Here is a 16,750-nt window from a genome sequence, read left to right as displayed (position 1 = left end):
ATAACGACCATCCCAGGCAAAAGTGTAAGTCCCTTTGGCTTGTCGGCGATACGACGCCGTCACCCTTTTCAGTGAAGAAAACGGGTCGGGCGATGATGATGATTCTCCGCGAATCTGTTCACCCAGCCCTCGGTTCGCCCCCAACTCTTCCACGTCTGATGAATCTGACGTAAGGTCTCCCAGTTCCTCATGTCCCTCTGGCGCGTCGGTCATACAGGTATGACTCAGGACCCGAATAAAGAGGTGTTTAAGGTAGTAATATGCTTTTGAGCGGTATTAACCGCATCGGTAGAGGACGTTTCCAGTAGGGAGAGGGTGCAAGTCTGAACATGTAAAATCTAGTTCATCAACGCGGACAAGCGACGCATGGGCCGTAATATAAATGCCAGTATACTTAGCACGTCCCAATTGACACCACAGGTGCTGATCTGCCGCACCTTGGCCATCTCACCGGCTCACCTATCAGTGGGCAGCGATACAAATTCCCTACTGGACATTCCATCGACGGGGGAGTGGACAGAAGAATAATCGATGAGGGTGATGATACAGTTCTGTCTGATGTGTCCGTAGTGTGGCTAGGCGGAGAAACGACGCGAGTCGATGCCTGGTTCTACACCAGCGCTGCCATGGAGAGCGAAGAGGATAGAGGTGCAGCGGAGGTGGATGACTTTCCTGACGCAGGCTCGGAAACAGTCTTTGAAGGGTAGTGGTTATGCCCGAACGAAATCGTTCTTGTCCTTAGAGGATTGATTCGCCTTGGACATCTTCGTTGAGTCTGAATCTGGAAGTTGTTTTCGCGAGGCATGGGAGAGCGAGGTCGAATCTTCCTACACAAGAGACGACGAAGACCATGTCATTAAACACGGGGTCCTACGTATGACAGCTCAAATGGAACCACGTAGGCGCTGGTATCCTGCCCTGGTCGAGGCGCCGGGCGGTGTAAAGCAAAGAGGCAGTTTGAAAGGTGGTCAGTCCACCAAACCCCCGACACCCCCCAGGAAACCCCTACTCCTTGCGTCCTCATCGTCCTCGTTCGCCTCCCGGAGCACACATTCGACAGGCCGTCCAGCTGCGAATTGTGTTACGACCGTGGCTCTGCACCTCAGCTCGCGGGATGGTCACACGAGTGATCGCCCCGCCTGGGTCATTCACCTTGCAAGGCTTGTGCCCAGCGTCGGGAATCGGGATCAATCGTCCGCAGGGTCATACCATTCATTGTTTTTCTCTCTAGTGAACGACATCATCGTGAACAGCGATATTGACTGTATCAAAGCAACAGTGGATACCACGCAGCTGATGTCTCCAAGAACCTCTTTGGCAAGCTGCCGGATATGACAGGCAAGGTACTCGCCAGCGGTCAGGGTAGGAAGGAAAAGAAAGTGTACTCCGATGACTCGTCCTCGTGGATGTGACTCTCCATGCTTTGGCCATCGCTGGGAAAGTGGACGATGAAAGACATCCCATGTGCTTGTTTGATTGGCAGCCCACAACACATTATCTCCGGTGAGTAGAACTCTCAACTACCATTTAGCGGTAATTTCCGCATCAAGAACGAATAACCCGGTAAGGAGGCTCTCTAAGTCAACTTCTCGCGCAACTTCAGTTTATCGAACTTAGTGCACAGGCTACTGCTTTCGAAGCCATGTCTGTCTCACTCTTGTTCCTGAATATATCTATCCCTACATAACACCGAGTGCGAAAATCCACCGGCACAACTTAGCATCAACAACTTCGGCCATTCAGCACATTCTTGGTCGCATTCGTTTTTTCTGATCGCCGAGCTAGTTCAGCGAGAATTAATTGATATTTCGAAACACCATCGGCCGCGTCGTCCATCATCCTGGACCAGAAAAACAAACTTGTTTGATTATCAAGTCATTATGATGTCTGGTGAGAACACGGACCGTTGGAGTGGATCCAGGCCGTCATCTGAGTTAGAGGAGGCTACTTGCAAGAGAATCCGTCCGATATTGAAAAGGCGCTAGTGGAAGTGTCACTAACTCAGCTTTCCGATGCAGAGAGGCGCAGAGAACGGCTTACATGTCTTCGGGACTGTACCAGGTCCGGAGTCATCGTGATTGCCTCATCATTCAGAAAGCGATCAGCAACCTGCCAATCAATATCAACCGCTACCAAAGAAGATGAGGGTCGTCGTACTTTGTCTAGCATGTGTGAAACCTCGGAGGAGATCCCGCGCCAGAATGTTAGTAAGATCTAGTATATGCATTTTTAGCCAGCGAACAACAAGGGTCACTAAAGCAGTCACCCTTCCCGCAACATCTTCCACCAGTGCCCGCCTTTTAGCATTATTGTTGTTGTTATTTCCGTTGTCATCATCAATTTCAGCAAGGGTTTCTTGGAGTTTCTTGATTTCTTGTAGGTTGGACAGAAGTTCCTGTCTAAATGAAGTGCTCCATGAGTGTGGGTTACCGTGGCAAGAAGAGGGTGTGCACTTGCTGAACTTAAGGCCTTGCGTTGAGTGGGAACTAACATGGAGTGAGCTATCGACTTAACTGAGACAGGTGATGCTTCCTTACTCAGACGGTTCATAGGCAGTACCGATTACTCGAAGGAGCTAACCACCATGTCAAATAAATGAGCGGCACCTCACCCTAAAGATAGGAATAGATCTACCTTGGCGGCAACTGGCTCCAGCCTCCATTTCATTGCCTCCTCCCACAATTTTGCTCGAGTGGGGTGGCTAAATCGTGGCTCGATGTCGAGCCACGAGTCCTTAATCTGCACCAAGTATTTTACTGACGCGTTGATGCGTTGCTCCTGCGCCACCTCAGTTACCTGTTCGTCTTCTGAAAGGTACATTCAATCTTAGTAGCTTGTGAATAAAGGAACCCAACTTTACCCTTTCTATCTTCCCCTGTGCAGAGTCTACCACTGACGTCTGATCCCATGATCAAAGTCAGTTCCTTAAAGAATGTTATCTCCCCGATCTAGTGTTTATTCCAAGACAGATAACATGAGGTCGGATCATAAACACAAATGGATGGTAAATACACACGAAATTGTGAAAGTTGCTGACGCCAAACATATCCATGAAGTATTTAGTGGCAGCTTCGACAGTCCCTACCACGTACGGAGCCTTTGATTGGTTCAGCTCCTTCGCCTCGGATGTTCATGGGCGGGGATTTGAATGCGACTTACCCATCCAACAAGCTCAGAGAATTTAAACCTGTGATGCGAAGTGCAGCATCGGCACTTCCAGCAACCGATGAACCAGTGCCGCAGATGCTCACCTAATGTTCCAGAGGTCTGCCATCAACTCCGAGCATACATTCACTGAATATAAAGACGTGGGTTTCATTGGTACACTGGGTAGCTGGGGAGCCTCCTGCAGAGATGTAAACTTTAGACAATAGCGCACATGGGCATCCGGATTGGAAAGCAGTACGCCGACCCACCGATTCCATTCGCGACGGACAGCAACCAGGACATCGGACAACTTCGATTGTAACCTTGCAGCCCAGGCGTGAGCGCTCCGTATAAATCGCCCTTACATGCCGGATAGATCGAGGAGCATGGGCATGCCCCACATGGCACCCTTCGTCTTTCCAGATTTTGAGGAATGCCTTCAAGACATGAAGACGCAGATATGGAATCCAGGACGAATTTCGGGAAGAGATGATAAACACACGGCCTCGGCCACGGAAGTAAATGGGAACCACTGCCAAGCATGTCTTATGTCGTTTATGCACATAAGTAACGGTAGCGAAATCGTTATCCTTCGAGAGGGTGACCGAGTCGCCTTTGGCTTGTACACTCTTGGGTTCGACACTATGTCCGACGAAGCCATGAACGGCAAGACTCTGGCAATCTAATTCGAAGGTAAAGCTGCTGGAATTCTGTGTCACGTCTTTGTAAGGAAGGAAATGTGGCTTGAATTCCATCGGCCCCGAGTTAGGTATTTTGCCGCCGAAAAATCTGAAGCAGCCAGATTCGAAGAACGCCAGGTTCATAGTAGTACAATTGGTGAGAGCATTCCTACTGGACTTCTGGCACGCCAACTGGACCTCAGCGTATGGCCCGAGAGTTACCGTGGGTAGCCATATCTGTATGCCATCATTTGTAACCGTGAATGTGCGAAGCCGTTCAGCAGGAATTTGGCTGAGCTCGTCTTCCGGGATGTGACGGTACTTGGTGAGAAAGCGAGTGAATTCATCGGGGGACAATGAAATGACATCAGAACAATCCCTGAAGTAGCTTGGGTCGTCTGCCAAGAAGCTGTTAGACCACCCGGCATCCTTTGTTTGGCCCCACGCGAAGATACTCTGGTCATTGGACGAGCGTATGATTTCCAGCTGCAAACGGCGAAACGCGTTCTTCCCCTCCCCATATAACATCGGTATGTGGACACCAAGCAGTCCCAGTAGCGAATATGCACGATCTTCCTCTCGTGTCGTAACCCGGTCAGCAGCCCAGGACATAATCTGGGCAATGCTGGGGCGTTCGGAATTCAGGCCATGTTTCAAAATGTTCTCCGGGATGCGTGTGATCCTACTAAGATTGGATGCAAATTGTTCCTTGTTTCCCAAGCGTTCCCACTTGGAATCAAAGAAGTGGACAACCTTGGGTGCGATGAGTTCTTGAAGAGTCCAACCTCGGGTGAACCACTTGGCAGAAGAGCGGATAGAGCCAGTGGAGTCGTGGAGGTAGACATAGCATTGGTTTGCGTTTGCGTACCACTGGCACATGGAGTTGACCGCTTCTGATAGTTCCGAACTGCTCTTCTTATCGATACAACAGGTATCGACCCACACCCACTCCAGACCATCCACTTTGGCCTGCTTGCAGGCGTCGATTACCTTCTTGTATCCGGTACGCCCCCTGATCTCATTCCTCGTCTTGTTGTACGTAGTCGCCAGCTGTTCCATCTCCTGGAATGACACTTCTTTCTCGCCGTTCTCTGCTACACCCCAGCAATGTGACAATATGGCATACTCTTTCGCTGCGAGAGCCGGACCGTAAAACTCTCTCAGGATTTCTGTTGAACGGTCAATGCCTCTCCCCTGATTGATACTCGTCTCAAAGTCGAGTATGGTAGTAACGTGGATGAGTCGCATCTCGTACCATCGGTCTGTGAGTTTGTCTCGCCGGTGATCGATTGAAGATGATATACTTACCGTTGCTACAAATTGGAGCTGCCGGCGACGATGAAGATTTAACGACAAGAGATGGCAACGGTGATAGTAAAATTCCAAGGTGACTGCGGGAGAAAAGACGCTGAGCAAGAAGCAAACGAGCACAGGTAAACACATCGACTTGGGGCAGTGCAGACCTGACAAGATACGGGGTGAATCCAATCAGCGCTGTCAACAAGTATGGGCGTGGTGCCCCTGGCGGGCCAGTGCAGGGGGCCCGCCCTGTGGCGTCTGCCTTGGCTCGTGGATGAACAGGATAAGCCCTGGTTCAAGAAGTGGGGGCAGGTATGAATAGAATTTGGCGGGATCGACAGTGGCTTCTCATATCGAACCGGAAACTGGAATGCGATGCCGAAGTTGTTCCAACCGATACTTAACATGTCCAGGAGGCACACCAAATTCGCCCCGAGGAAAACAGGGTGCTATCCATTTCAACCGAAATGGTAAGAGACCAACAGAATCAAACAATACACTACGGTAGACATCAAAGGAACGAGTACAGTAACAAAAAAGACATACATACGGGTATACAGGTGATCAGCAGCCCATTCGTCTCTATCAGTGCAACCTCTCAAAAAAAAACCCAAAATCGACATTCACGGCGATATTACGTGATCTTTCTCTTTACCAGCTAAATAGTGTAGTAAAATGGTCAACACAACCTCCAGAATGACAAAAGAAAACAAAAACCCACCGTGCGCTGCCTTCTTTCTACATATCTCTTCTGCACATAATGCAACATCCGCCTAATATCCGGCCACAAAAACGACGGGATGAGGACGATCATGACAGGTATCGCAATTTCCCAGAAAAACAAGTCGCTATGGAACTTAACAGACCACATGGCTTCGAAGTTCATGCCCTATTGCGAGTGTCGCGAGTGTCAGCGTGCGTATAGTAGGTGCTCAGGATAGGGGGGACATACAAAGTATCCGGTGAGAAGGGTCAAGGGGAGAAAGATGATTGTGGCCATTGTCAGACGACGCCTGCGCGACGGGGGGATTAGGAATCCATGCCGTGAGTACAATAAGCGATAACCTACATCGTCTCGTTCATCTCGTACGATTTTAGCTACGCACAAGGGTAAGCATGGACATCACGAGTTGAAGGAGAACTCTGACATTAAATGTATAGTTGATCAAATTCTCAGCTATACCGGCAAAAGTATCCATATTGGACAGGATATACTCGATATGATCGTGTACGTCCGCCTGTCCATGTTCAGCATGTAACCAATTCCAGAGAACGGGGAGGAACATAACTACGCACGAGATATATTTTCGCCTTGTGGCTCATGAATCCCTGGATTTTTGTCTGGTGATCCTCAGGTTCGATGAGCGCAGCACATCGATCTTCGTCGTACCGTCTCAGACCGTATATAAGTGTTTTGAGTGGCTCCATCGTCCGCCTGTGCAAAGTGAGATCGCCCGAAAGGATGTGCACTGGATGTCCAAATCAGAAAAATATATTATGGGCGTGACAACGGTAGGATGACATACGTCGCGAGACGGTCTTGATATTGGGCTTCAGCAAGACGTCGTGTTCGAGCTCGAGAACCTTTTCATGGAAAGCGTCGACGACCTCGAATGCAGAGTCCACCACTTGAATCTGTTATCAGACAAAGAGCCCGACAGAAAATGAAACGAAAGAACAACGAACCAAGGTCAAGGAGACTCTGTACTAGGAGGGATGCATCTGCAGACATCCGGAGACCTGTGTCCGGCTGGCGCAGTCGTGCCATGATGGGCTCTGCAAAACTGACGCAGTCTCGCGGGAGAATGGAGATGACGGTGCCTAAGGTTCGTTTATCAGGTTGGCATCAATATACGCGCGACATGGCTAGCGGACCCATACCATTTCTGAGGAGAAAGATGGAGATGGGCTGTACTTTTACATGTACTCTGCCCTCTTTTTTAAGTTCCTCGAGTGTCAGTTGTGCCTTTTCGCGTCTCTTCCGGGCCTAACGGTGCGACTCGGTTCAGAACAGGTTTGCTCCACAAACCAAGTGGTACGTACGACAGATTCCTTACGTGTGATGACCGACCCAGACAAAACTGGGTTTGGGTGACCAGGCTTGTCTTCCACGTCACCCGGCGCCAGCCGTCTCTTGGTGCTGCTTTTTCTCCTGAAGGTGCCTGTGGTACCAGCACGTGACCTAGTCGTTGGGGTGCTGTCATCCTTTTCGGTTAAGAAAACCGGTTCGGGGGAGTATTCTCTACGAATCTGTTCGCCTAGTAGACCTGGGTTCGGCGTCGAATCTTCTGCGTCTGATGAATCGACCGTGAGGTCTCCGAGTGCCTCGTATCCCTCTGGTGCGTCGGGGTCATACAGGGTATGGCTCAAGACCTGGATAAAGAGGTGTTTAGCGTAGTAGTCTGCTTTTGAGCGGGCGCGACCGCGTCGGTGGAGGACGTCTTCAATGGCGAGGGGGTGCAAGTCTTATATACGAACTTGTGAAGTTCGGTTCGTCGGCGTGGAGAAATGACACACGCACCGTAATGCAACGCCAGCGCACTTATCACGTCCCAGCTGACCCCACAAATGTTAATCCACCGTACCTTGACCCAGCCCTCCCTCTCACCGGCCCGTGTATCAGTGAGCAGCGACACAAACTCCCTATTGGACATTCTACCGACGGAGGACCGTATGGCCGAATAATCGACGAGGGTAATGATACAGTTCTCTCTGATGTGTCCGTAGTGTAGGTAGGCGGAGTCACGACGTGGATCGACGCCCGGTTCTGCGCCTGCGCTGCCATAGCGAGCAAAGAAGGTGGACGTGCGGTGGAGGTGGATGACTTTCTTGACGCAGGCTCGGAAGCGGTCTTTGGGTGTTAAGAAAGTAGTGGTGGTTGCGGTACCAGAGCGAATTCGTTGTGAGGGTGCTGTAGTCAGATTTCGATTTCGATCGTCGTTTTCAGCCTCTTTGTCGAGGTCTGGTGTGAGAGAACGACCGTCTGCATCTGAGAAGCTGTTTTCGCGGGGCATGTTGAGTATGGATGGATAGGTGGGGAGGAGTCGAGTTCTTCCTCAGGGACGCTTTTGAACCGAACGGCGAGGATCGTCCATTAAACGCGAGGCGATACTACATGACAGCTCGAATGGAAGCACACAGGCACTGGTATCCCGCCCTGGTGCAGGCATTGGACAGGGTAGAGCAGGTGGACAACATGAAAGGAGGTCAGTCGACGGCAGTTCATCCAAATCGTCGCTGGCACTCCTAACTCAATCACTGTAGTCTTCCAACTGGCCACATACGACCATCCGTCGAGGACACCCCGCGTCCGCTCGCACATCCTCCGCTCATTCGTGACGCCATCCAAACACCCCTCTCTGCCTCTTCTTGTCAGCACCACCGACATCCGCACACCCAAGGTCACTCAGGTCACCGATGCTAACGGCGTCGAAGCTGTGTTCTGGACAGAGCCAACATTGGAACAGTTCCGTATCTCGGGACGCATCTCTCTCGTCCCCTCGTCGTCGTATGCAGGATCCTATCCCGATATACCGTCACCGGGCCACAGTATCCTATTTGACGCTCTGAGACAGGAGAACCTTAATTGGGAGCAGACCCGTCTCTCCACGTTCAATCATCTCAATGGACGTATGCGCGCGTCGTGGTGTAGACCTGTACCTGGGACACCTCTGAAGGGCGGATACGATGATGCACTGGAGTGGCCCGAATCGCTGCCTGCCCTGGGGGAGGCCAAGGACGAGGAAGAGAAGAGGAATGTGGAGAAGGCGTTGGAGAATTTCGCATTGGTGATAATCGAACCGCTGGAGGTGGATTTTGTGGAGTTGGGGACGAGACCGGAGAAGAGGACGATGTACAGGAGGAACCTTCGAGAGATGGAGTTCACGGAGACGATCGTTGTCCCGTGAAAGAGGTGTGTATTGTAATTCTCAGTTGTATCACTATCGTCCCAGAAGTCATGGAAAAGAGTCTATTCGCGACAGGCTTTTTTGTATAAATAGATCTACGAACCACATACATACAGCAGGAGTACTTATCGATAACTCAGTGAGGAAGGAGAAAAAATAAGCAAAACAACGCGAATAACAAGTTCATAACCAACCGCACCGACCTGGATGGTAGCGTCGGGCCTATACCTTGACCTTCTTGGGGGCACTTTCTTCGTCCTCTTCATCATCCTCTTCCTCGTCGAACTGTGCACTGCGCTTGGTACCCGCATTGACTGGTTTCGAGTCGTTGTTGGACGGGAACTCGATGGGGTTCTCTTCCGTGCCAGCATCCTCGCCGTAGTACTCTTCCTCTTCATCGTCTTCATCGTCCTCGTCTTCGTCCACATCGTGGGGGACACCCTACCGTGGAAAATGAGTGGAGATGAACGATGAGATGAAGTGTACATACATTTCCGAGAAGGAGGGCGGTCAACTAAGAAGAGGCGGGTCGAAATGAGCACCAATGTAAAACGCTCTCGTCATGAGGAGCTACGCACATTTTTATTAGGTTGATCCACTTGGACCACGTCGTCCTCATCATATTCCCCATCTTCCTCCTCCTCTTCCTCCCCTTCGATTTCTCCCTCGTTCAGCTCATAGGAGTCTTCCTCCTACATGACGTCAGTCGACCTAGAAGACGCAGTGTGGCAGGGGGGACAGGCACCCCCCAAAAAAACTGCCTAGGAGCGCGAATTGGACTCACATCGATATCGTATTCGTCGCTTTCCTCGCCTTCCTCGAATTCCTCTTTCCGTTCCTCGGGGAGGGGGTGGGTGGGTTCGGTAGTGGGTTCAGCGGCCATGGTTGTAATTTAGAAGCGACGAGGGGGATAGTATGTTTTTGCGAGCCGAGAAGCAAATTTCTTTCCGCTGGCTGGTAACGGGTGTGACGTTGGCTAGATGGGACTCTGCCTGTTCACAGCAATAGATCTGTCCAGAAGAAGGGTCGATGAGCCCAGTCAAGCAAAGAGAAGAAAATAAAAAGTCAACATGGGCGTCTGTCAGTTTAGCGACGGGGTGGACTTCCGAGTAAGAATTGCAGCGAATGACGAGGGCAAACGTTCCACGCCGGGACACCCAGAGAGGGGTCATCTCTCTTTTGGACATGTCGGGGGGTCGAGGAGGGGTCAACATGGGGGGTCGACGGGAATTGCCGATGGTCAATGGCCAGGAGGTCGATGTGGGCTGTCCTGGCCATGATCATCGACTCATCGCGGCGATCTTATCAGTGAAACGAACGCGTAGCTCGCATTTGGAATCGCCTGCAACGTGGTAGGAACATCGATAACTTTCATTGACACGGAACACGTTGTAGTCCAACTGTAGTGCTCGTCTCAAGCTGGCATCGAGCCCGGAACAATCAGGAATTGGCAGGTCTTTCCGCGTCTGCCGCACGCCGATCAGAGACATGTGAATGGATGGATGATATCGCCCTATCTCCATGCATCCAGATAGTGACAAACATTACACCGGTAACCCCAAACTTATCATCGCACTCAACAAGCTCGCATGTTAGCATTGGTTCACGGGTGCCTCCGTACCAGAAAACGAGCCAGATTACACGAGGCCATTCACTCCGGTTCGAATCGACCAATCGGAGCGACATGAGTCAATTCGCCATCGGTAGGGCTGCGGTGGCTCAACGACCCTCCGTAGGTTTTTGCGGCCGATGTGCCAAAGGACCAATCCCGTCCAACGGTCCAACGTGGGTGTACACGAGGCATTGAAGGATCAACTCGAAGTGCGCTAGGGTGTCAAAGAGGATAGCGACTCAGAGTCCGGGTCCACGGTACCGAGGATGGATCATCTTGGAAATGACTTGGACCGCTTTGGACGTTGCCTTGTGCAGCGCGAGAAGTTGGACCTCTGTGCCGTGGTTTCTGGCTGTAGCGAGTCGTACAGGAAAGGGCGTCATGTGTGGTTTATGACAATCGCTTGGGGGTTCTCCTAGAGTACTACAGGAGGTGGCGAGTTTGGGCTTGCAAGGGTGGTGCAGCGGGTAAAATATCGCAGCAAGGTCGTTGTCCCTGACGACGTTTCCTTGTGTGGGGGATGTGGGTCTGGTCAGCAGGTCTGATAAGGACCTCCTGTTGAATTGACAATACGAATGAGTGGAATGGTAGTCGCTGTGTAGCTGTGCAACGGGCGGTCTGTCGAGGCCGTCCTGACTTAAATACATACCCCACCTCGAGGCAAACCCAGACTGTCTTTTTTTTCTTTTCTTTTCTTTGTTCTCTCCTCGTGGCCAGTGACTGCCCCTCCTCGCCGCAGACACGCCCCCCTTTGAATCTTTTTTTTTTCTATCTTTTTTCTTTCTAATTCATCGATCTTCCGACTCCCCTCTCGTCGCTCGTCGCATGCACGACGTCGCCCAACACGCACCGAAGACTTCCAACCTCAAATCAGTCCTCGGCTTCGGTGCGCTCTCCCTCAAAGACGCCGCTCCCTATCCGTAGTCGTGGTCGCTCCTCCGCAGACACCGTTCGACAGTCTAGTTCCACTACCACGAGAGCCAGCATCGACTGCACCACACCAACTACCTTCTATCCACGACACACATCCTCCAGAGTCGAACGTGCCAGCGTCACCAACCTCGCCGCCTTCTTCAAGGAATCACGCTCGAACTCGACTCAAACTCATCAACACGCGCCTCAGCTCGCCGATACCACCACCAACACCTCCGTCCGCAGTATGAACTCTTTAGACGCCGCCCCCCCCCGGGCCATCAGAAGACAGCCCATTCGCATCGATGCACAGGACGGGCCCTGGGCCATTAGCGTCGCAGAGACGCCGCATGATGCCCGCTCATACTCTATTTACATAAAGAGTGCGTCGTATTCATTTCCATCCATGCCTTTTTCCTCGCTCTCTTCTTGTCGACATCATTCTATCAATTCCCATACGCTACCGCGCCATGCATTACCATCATTTCAAAGCACAGGACTATCACAGCAACCTTTCTCAAATACCTGCGTCTTCCTTCGATCGCGGAGAGCTTGCGCTGTACCCAAACTTATATCCCCCCCTCTCTTTTAACCCTCCGTTTGTTCCACCCCTACCCTTTCGTAAATGCATCCTCTGACGTGCATCATCACTAACCACTCCCGTTCTTATCCAGCACCGACACATAATCTCACCCTCACCCGTACAGCCACTGAAATCGTCGAGTTACACGCCAAGCTCGCGGACTCAGATGGATCTGCCAAGCTACCCAAACTCCCTATCGACGTGTCGACACTGCCCTCCCCTCCAAAACGCAAGTCTACCTTTCTCAACACCCTCTCTCGCCTCACCTCGCCCTCGTCAAACAAAGTAGGGCGGCAAGCGTCTCTTAGAATTCCCAGCAGTCCCAATTTTGGAGCCTCCCCTGCAGGCTCACAAACACCGCTCGTGTCCCCTTCACAGGAGTCCGGAGATCCGTTCATGTCCCTTGGAGAGTCTGTGGGCGCGCTCTCGTCTTCGAACGGTAATAAACCACCCTCTGCTGCCGCGAGCACGCCCGCGGATAAAAACACCATGATGACCAGTCTCGCAGCATACCTGACCACGATCGCCAACGAACCAACGCTCCGCCAGACCCGTGCCTGGAAACGGTTCGTACGTGTGAAGACGGACGATCTCGAGAGTGTCAGAACGGAGAGGGCAATTAAGCGGGTGAGATCGGATTTGGCAGCACATGTTGGCAGCGGGAAAAATCCGAACCCTGAAGGGTCGTTGGCGGCGTCTGTCCATGCCAGCTCGAGGACGGTAAGCTCGAGTAACGTAAGCGAAGTCATGGATGGCATCGAGAGCGTGGAGGGTACCATGGACGGCGAGTCGAGAATGAATAATGATGGGAGCAAGAGCATCTTGCAAGAAGGCATCAAGGAAGAGGAAGAAGACACTGACGCCCTCGTCGAGTCCCCCCTCGGCGTTGGTACGGAAGAAGTGACTGAAGAGCGTACTACATCCACGCAACCTGTTGATGCTGAGATACCTGACGAAGAATCCGGCCCATCACCTGTTGACGAGCCGGTGCCCTCCATCGATGCGGATGCCGTTACCAGCGCTACCAATGAAGGAGAGGTTACTACACTGCCTACGCCTATCGCCGATGGTCCCACGTCACGGGTTCCCCGCTCTCACTCTGCCGACCCCAGCCGTGGTCCCCGCAGGCACAGTACTTCTGCGACGCAGATGGACGGCACATCCTCGGCGACAACCGGCGACGAGTCATCTATATCCACTACGGCTGGTCGGCGGGAGCGCAAGAAGCGGTCCCAGTCCTCCGACCCGAATCGCAAGAAGAAATCTCAGCGAAAGGTCGCCGTCGATGATTTCGAAATGATGCGTGTTCTAGGGCAAGGGCTGCGCTGGCAAGGTCCTTCTCGTGCGCCACAAGGACAGTTCAGAGCTTTACGCCCTCAAAGCAATCACGAAGCGGCATGTTCTCGCTCATCAAGAATTGCAGCATACACTCACGGAGCAAGCTGTGCTCATGCGGATGGCCAAGGAGGGCAAGGACCCCTTCGTCGTCAAGCTGTGGTGGAGCTTCCATGACAAGGAAAACCTCTTCCTAGTAATGGTATGCACCTCGTTCTCTCATTCATATTATATGCGTTCCATTCTTAAGTTCCTCTTATTCACCGAAACATGAAACTCATTTTTTGTTTCAGGACTTTCATCCAGGCGGTGACCTCGCGACGCAGCTTGCACGTTGGGGCAGGCTAGGCCGTGATCGAGCCCGTTTCTATGCTGCGGAGATTGTTGAAGGCGTAGAGGGTCTACATGCTGCCGGCGTTATTTACCGTGATTTGAAACCTGAGAACATCCTCATTGGCGCGGATGGCCATATCGTTTTGACTGATTTCGGCCTCTCCAAGGAATTCCCACGGAGAATGTCACCGATCACGGCTCCCCCGACGCCTTCCGGGACGAGAGGTGAGTTCTATGAGGCTACCACTCCTCCCTGGATGAAGGGGGAGAGAGATCTTGCGATGGGATGGCCAGGACAGACTATTGGACCTGCGGATACCACCACGACGTTTTGTGGAACTGCCGAATACCTGGCACCGGAAGTCATCCAGGGCTTGCCCTACAGTTATGAAGTTGATTGGTGGAGTTTTGGAACCATGCTCTATGAGATGTTAATGGGCATTGTGAGCGTTCTCTCTGCGGTTGTGTATGTGGCTTGCGCTCATGGTCGGTTGGGTGGTGGTTGAGTAGACCCCGTACTGGGCAAACAACCACTCTGACATGTACGTGAGAGTACTGCAAGATGAATTGCAATTTCCCGAGGATAGAGCGATGGATCAGGACACGAAGAGCCTGATTCGAGGGGTAAGTTTGTCGTTGATCGCGATGGACGATGTTCACGCCAGTTATGCAGTTGCTTCAACGGAACCCTGCACTTAGAATATGCGAGCCGCGGATCAAACGACACCCGTATTTCTCTATGATGTGAGTCCGAGGACTGCGGTTGAGCCGTCATTTGGGTGCTGATAGGTTTATCTCTCGCGTAGCGACTGGGGGCACGTGTACTACAAACGCTACATACGTGAGTCGGTTTCTCAATCGGAGGTATTTTGTGGCCTTTTTTCTGACCCACCTTTCTCCCTATGTGTTGCAGCCCCTCACTATTCCACCGATTGACCCATCAAATGCAAGCGATACGCAGAACTTCGATGAGACGTTCCTGGATATGGCACCAGTATTAGATGACCCGAACGAGAATGCTCAGACGGATACTGATCAAGAACGCGACCAAACAGATACTGAACGGACGGATGGTGAAGATGCCTACCCGACCCCGTCACATTCTCGCAGTCCTTCTGTGCACCCCAATGGTGATGATGACACCGTGGACGTGTTCGATGGATACTCGTTTAAGGGACGTCATTCGATGCTTATTGAGGAAGATGACGTAGATGAAGATGTTTCGGAGGAAAGTGGTGAGGTGGAGACGGATGAAGATCTGTCATCGGCTGTGACGGATGTGGTGGATATTTCGGCAGAACAGGCAGCAGAGATTTCGGAGTCGCCGGTGGGCATTGAGGAGCAGATATCTGAGTCTGAACCGAAGACACCTGAAGCGCGGCCACAACCATTGCAACCCGAGTCACAGCCCAATCTCGGCGTCCCGGCGCCTGATGAAAGACCTGCTTCTCTTGCACCTATTCCTTTGTCAGAAGGTCCGGCTACCCCCAGGACCAGCAAAGAAACACCCATCATTGCTATACCAGCGTCACCGAAAGAACCAGCTCCGCCTTTGCCGGCCAAGGACGGGAAAACGAAGACGGCGAGGATCGCTGCACCTGCGACGAAAGCCAATGCGCGCACCACGCGTGGACGCCGCGAGAAATCTGGCGTACCCGCTTTGGACCGTTTCCTATCAGATGGCGGGGACGAAGACGGGGAATCGACAGAAAAGGACGACGAAGATGATGACTGGGACTTCATTGAGGCAGGCGACGGTGAAGACCGTAACGGTTCCAAAGGCACGAGTTTGTTTGCACGGGGTGTCGTGGACCGGTATAAGCTTGCTGTGTTCCGAAAAGCATCAACACCGTCCCAGAGGCTTACCGGTCGCTCGTTCTCTGGTCTTTCAAAGGAATCTGACCTACATGCGGCTGATCCCGGGGACTCGCCTAGTCCTTCAGACAAACACCGCCGAGGGCGTACGCCAGGTCTGAAGTTCCGCCGAACGCCAAAGCAGTTCCTTACTGGGAAATCACCTTCATCCTCCTACCCGTCCAAGAATGGGAGCTCCTCGAAGACTCCTACGCATTCCACCACGAACACTACTACCCTTTCGTCGATGTCAAGTAATGGACTATTGACACCGTCTGCAACCTCTATGCCCATACCTCCTTCATTGAAGTCGAAAGAGTCGGCGGTGTCCGTTGGCGAACAGAGTGCGTCGTCGGATCAATCCAATGGGGAAGCTCCGCCACCAGATCTTTTTGCGTCCCCGGAAGTCGTCAAAGTTTCCTCGAGCGCACCCCAGTCACCTGGACAGTCGGCGGCTGAGGAGCCCGGACCCGAAAGGCATAGGAGCAAAAAGCTGAAGAAGTACAAGGAAAACGCGGAAAAAATGCTTTCGCTTTTCGCTTCTCCCCGTTGACCACCGTCCTTTTTCTTTTTTTTTTGTTGATCTTCTGTCCGCGCCACTGGGGGCCGGATCCTTGGCGTCGTCGACTCTTTAATTCCAAACATGCAAACAAACACGTCTCCCTATCTTGTGTAAGCTTCATATTTTCTGTCTCTCTCTCCAGTCTCATTATCATCATGCATTGTTTCTACACTACTTTAACAGTCTCACTTTCCTTTTTTTCTTTCTTTGCTTATTTCCGCGCTTTTTTAACACCTGCCGGTTCTCTTGTTGACTATTACTACCATCATGCCTCTTTTTTTTTATAAGAAAAAGAAAAATCAAGCAAAAAAAAAGCGGCTTCATCACCGAACCAACAGCCCTTTCCTCTCGGTCATAATTACTTGATGTCCTTTTTTCTCCTTGTCTGTCATTACCTGCATTGCTGTTGTCTTTAGTGTTTTTAGCCCTTTGCATCCCAAATGATAACGATCCTTTTAGACCCATCATCATCGCTACCATCGTCGCTCGTCCTAATTTTTCGGTTCTAGCAGTTCCATCATTATC

General features: G+C 51.7%; 6 protein-coding genes across 6 annotated transcripts; 2 read left to right on the top strand and 4 right to left on the bottom strand.

Moving 5' to 3' along the window:
- Nucleotides 1-1,187: 1,187 nt before the first annotated feature.
- Nucleotides 1,188-1,810, bottom strand: F5J12DRAFT_819741 (uncharacterized protein; the record flags this gene model as incomplete). Its single annotated transcript, XM_051745247.1, has 2 exons — nt 1,188-1,466; nt 1,734-1,810. A coding segment is annotated over one exon (279 nt), but the record flags the coding sequence as incomplete, so codon positions are not given.
- Nucleotides 1,723-5,075, bottom strand: F5J12DRAFT_971847 (heterokaryon incompatibility protein-domain-containing protein; the record flags this gene model as incomplete). The annotated part of the gene is made up of 13 exons (XM_051750100.1): nt 1,723-1,840; nt 1,905-1,981; nt 2,041-2,109; nt 2,158-2,214; nt 2,267-2,399; nt 2,454-2,486; nt 2,538-2,575; nt 2,635-2,807; nt 2,861-2,948; nt 3,017-3,097; nt 3,160-3,187; nt 3,252-3,457; nt 3,513-5,075. 13 exons carry the CDS (start codon nt 5,073-5,075, stop codon nt 1,723-1,725), a joined length of 2,664 nt encoding a protein of 887 aa, XP_051601879.1.
- A 730-nt stretch (nt 5,076-5,805) lies between these two features.
- On the bottom strand, nt 5,806-8,140 carry F5J12DRAFT_718425 (uncharacterized protein; the record flags this gene model as incomplete). Its single annotated transcript, XM_051741113.1, has 10 exons — nt 5,806-6,015; nt 6,079-6,139; nt 6,196-6,224; nt 6,275-6,364; nt 6,423-6,595; nt 6,653-6,754; nt 6,813-6,947; nt 7,008-7,113; nt 7,170-7,591; nt 7,648-8,140. 10 exons carry the CDS (start codon nt 8,138-8,140, stop codon nt 5,806-5,808), a joined length of 1,821 nt encoding a protein of 606 aa, XP_051601878.1.
- Nucleotides 8,141-8,356: 216 nt separating this feature from the next.
- F5J12DRAFT_971827 (pyridoxamine 5'-phosphate oxidase-domain-containing protein) lies at nt 8,357-9,355 on the top strand (the record flags this gene model as incomplete). The annotated part of the gene is made up of 1 exon (XM_051750099.1): nt 8,357-9,355. A coding segment is annotated over one exon (678 nt), but the record flags the coding sequence as incomplete, so codon positions are not given.
- Nucleotides 9,257-9,917, bottom strand: F5J12DRAFT_891003 (uncharacterized protein; the record flags this gene model as incomplete). Its single annotated transcript, XM_051747440.1, has 4 exons — nt 9,257-9,475; nt 9,525-9,548; nt 9,613-9,726; nt 9,819-9,917. The coding sequence occupies 4 exons, from the start codon at nt 9,915-9,917 to the stop codon at nt 9,257-9,259; spliced, it is 456 nt and encodes a 151-aa protein (XP_051601876.1).
- A 1,554-nt stretch (nt 9,918-11,471) lies between these two features.
- Nucleotides 11,472-16,638, top strand: F5J12DRAFT_971821 (uncharacterized protein; the record flags this gene model as incomplete). The annotated part of the gene is made up of 9 exons (XM_051750098.1): nt 11,472-11,532; nt 11,591-11,941; nt 12,233-13,416; nt 13,454-13,678; nt 13,770-14,252; nt 14,320-14,433; nt 14,483-14,553; nt 14,616-14,673; nt 14,723-16,638. 9 exons carry the CDS (start codon nt 11,472-11,474, stop codon nt 16,214-16,216), a joined length of 4,041 nt encoding a protein of 1,346 aa, XP_051601875.1. The 3' UTR covers nt 16,217-16,638.
- Nucleotides 16,639-16,750: the final 112 nt, after the last annotated feature.

This window comes from Pisolithus orientalis (assembly GCF_024613125.1).
Source record: "Pisolithus orientalis strain OTSU chromosome Unknown F5J12scaffold_8, whole genome shotgun sequence".
Taxonomy (NCBI): domain Eukaryota; kingdom Fungi; phylum Basidiomycota; class Agaricomycetes; order Boletales; family Pisolithaceae; genus Pisolithus; species Pisolithus orientalis.
This window is presented reverse-complemented; position numbering and strand designations above follow the sequence as displayed.